The 2500-nt window shown below is 31.0% G+C and overlaps 1 protein-coding gene across 1 annotated transcript in view; it reads right to left on the bottom strand.

Moving 5' to 3' along the window:
- Window positions 1–2500, bottom strand: part of LOC113808098 (uncharacterized) — a gene marked incomplete at its 3' end in the record, with an annotated part of 90514 nt that overhangs the window by 87500 nt on the left and 514 nt on the right. The window contains 1 exon segment of the mRNA XM_070126359.1: window positions 943–1090. Coding sequence (XP_069982460.1) covers window positions 943–998 — 56 coding nt within the window.

A 2500-nucleotide genomic window follows, 5' to 3' on the forward strand; every position in this document is an offset into this window, starting at 1 on the left:
GCACAAGTCATGACATGCTTATAAGAAAGAAAGATATCACAAGGCTGGTTTACTATTAATTAATGCAAAAGAGTGTAATAAAGCCCTTACAAAAAATACAAGACATACAAGTCACACTCAGAATGAGTTATCTATAATTACACAATCAAAACATGATTTAACATATCTAATCTATTTCACAAAAAAAGAAAATCAAAGTACAAATAAGCTGAAAAACACTTCCTTATCATTATCCTCCTAAGGCCACATCTTGATCTCTCCGATAGCATCTTGTTCACGACATGACTCCTGATGCTAATGGCCTCTTACCACTAAGATAAAGCTGGTTGTATGAGCTAAGTGCAGACCTTAAGACATCTGAAACACTCTTGCAATTCTATTGAGAGTGCAACTGGCTCCATCTTATGAGGTCAGTCTGTCAAGACATTTGATAATTTGCCAACTAATGAAATTCAAAGCCAACAACATCTGAGCAAATGTTTCACATCTTTCCTTGTTTCTTTTTTTTTACTAAGCACTAGTTAATGTTCTGTAAGCACAGATATATATGCCAAACAAAAAACTGTATCAATTTATATACTCAACTCATTTTCTAAATTATTTGCAAATTCCTCCATTCACAGTCTATTCAGTCAGTACTAACATCTTTATTTTAATCTTTGCATTTATGTACCTATATGTAGATTTTTTAAATATATACTGCTTGTTGCAAATGACTATATCTATATCATAAGCAAGCAAATTTATTCATGACTCTCCATTCATCCAACTGAATGATCATCCAACCATTCCCATATTTTTCCAACACAGCATAATGTTCAAAAGTAAAGAATTCATTTACCAGTGATAAAGGAAATGAAATATAAAATATTCAGCAAAATATTGTTACCTGATAGAGGCAATTCTTAATAAAAAAAATCAATAATTACATTATGTACTTACCTCTCCTGCTCCTCATAATATTCTCTCTTCTCAGATGTGAGGGTCGAAGCCATCATGAAGGTCTCAATTTTTTGCAGCAAACTTATGAAGATGTAGAATGTAAATTCTTTTTTCTAAAATCCTTCCAACAACTTCAATGAGACAAAACCTGCAAAGTTAAAATTACAATACTTTTTAACATATCTTCTGACCAGTTTCTTCATTGTATATATTGAGTAACTGAAAGCCTTTGTTTAAGCATGCTCAGTATTACAATAATAAACTCAGCTAACATAATCAATTGGGTAATACTTAAAATACATGTCTATGAATATTTGGAATGTGCAACACTACACTAATTCTTTTTTTCTTACTGTTTCAAAAAACATTTTCCATTTTGCCTACCTAATATTTCATATCCTACAAAAATATTAACATTTCACAACAGATCACTGATTTCTTGTCTTTCTTTTAATATGAATAGGTCCAAAAATACATTAATCTTGAACTTTATCTCAAAGCCATCATTAAAAATAATCATAAATTTAATAAAATAACTGCTTACTGGCAAACAGACCACTATAAATTACTTCCTTAAATAGAGTATCCACAAGCTACTCAAAAAACAATTATGTGATATTGTATTACACAAAAATTTACTTTCAGTAGTGCTTTAGATTTTGTTTTTCTAAATCCTACACAGTCCAATCAAATGAATATTTTCTGCGTGAAGTAGTGAAAGTAAAATGCAGATGCAGCAACCTTAAGGCATTTTACACAGATGTTACTATTACATTCACATTGCCTTCCAAACCTGAACATTTTTCCTCACAATGAATGACCTGTCTTCTATCTAAATCCACTTGCAACTTTCTGTGATCTGTAATTTATAGAATGAAATTTCAAAGTAAAACATACAGAAACACCTGGAGTGATTCAAGCAATTGCCATGGACAATGTATCTTTGGTGCTCTAGGAAAGGCCAACAAATTTCCACCACATACATTCTGGCAAGACAGAGATTACTAAACTCCTTAGAATTTGTTATCAAATAAGGATATAGTCCATGCCCTCTCTTGCCAAAATACACTTGGTGGATATTTGTTGTCCTGTGCCAAACTGCCAGCTGTACATAAACCACACTTATTGTTTGAGTCACTGCAGGTATTTCAGTAATTTTCACATATTTCTTGACGTAGAGAATAACATTGCATAATATTCCTAAATCATATACCTAAAATTTAGTATACATAATAATAATGCTAAAACTTGCAATTACAGTATCTCATAAAAGTGAATCTAGTTATAAATCCAAGGATAAAAATTATATAAAATCATATGTGACATGGAAACTGTTTTCTGATTACTTGCTGCTGAATATTCTGAAGGATTTGAAAAGAATCTGAACATATGAGGTGTTCCCTACTGTAATGTCATTTCATTCACAATGTCTGCTTTATTTCACTTCTAATATTAGTTCCAACTAGGACTATTTAACAATACACTATTTTCCTCATATACAGAACCCATATTTTCTCTCATTCTTCTACCTTCCAAGATTCATATAGTTTCAAAAATT

This window comes from Penaeus vannamei, chromosome 10 (genome assembly GCF_042767895.1).
Source record: "Penaeus vannamei isolate JL-2024 chromosome 10, ASM4276789v1, whole genome shotgun sequence".
Lineage (NCBI taxonomy): Eukaryota > Metazoa > Arthropoda > Malacostraca > Decapoda > Penaeidae > Penaeus > Penaeus vannamei.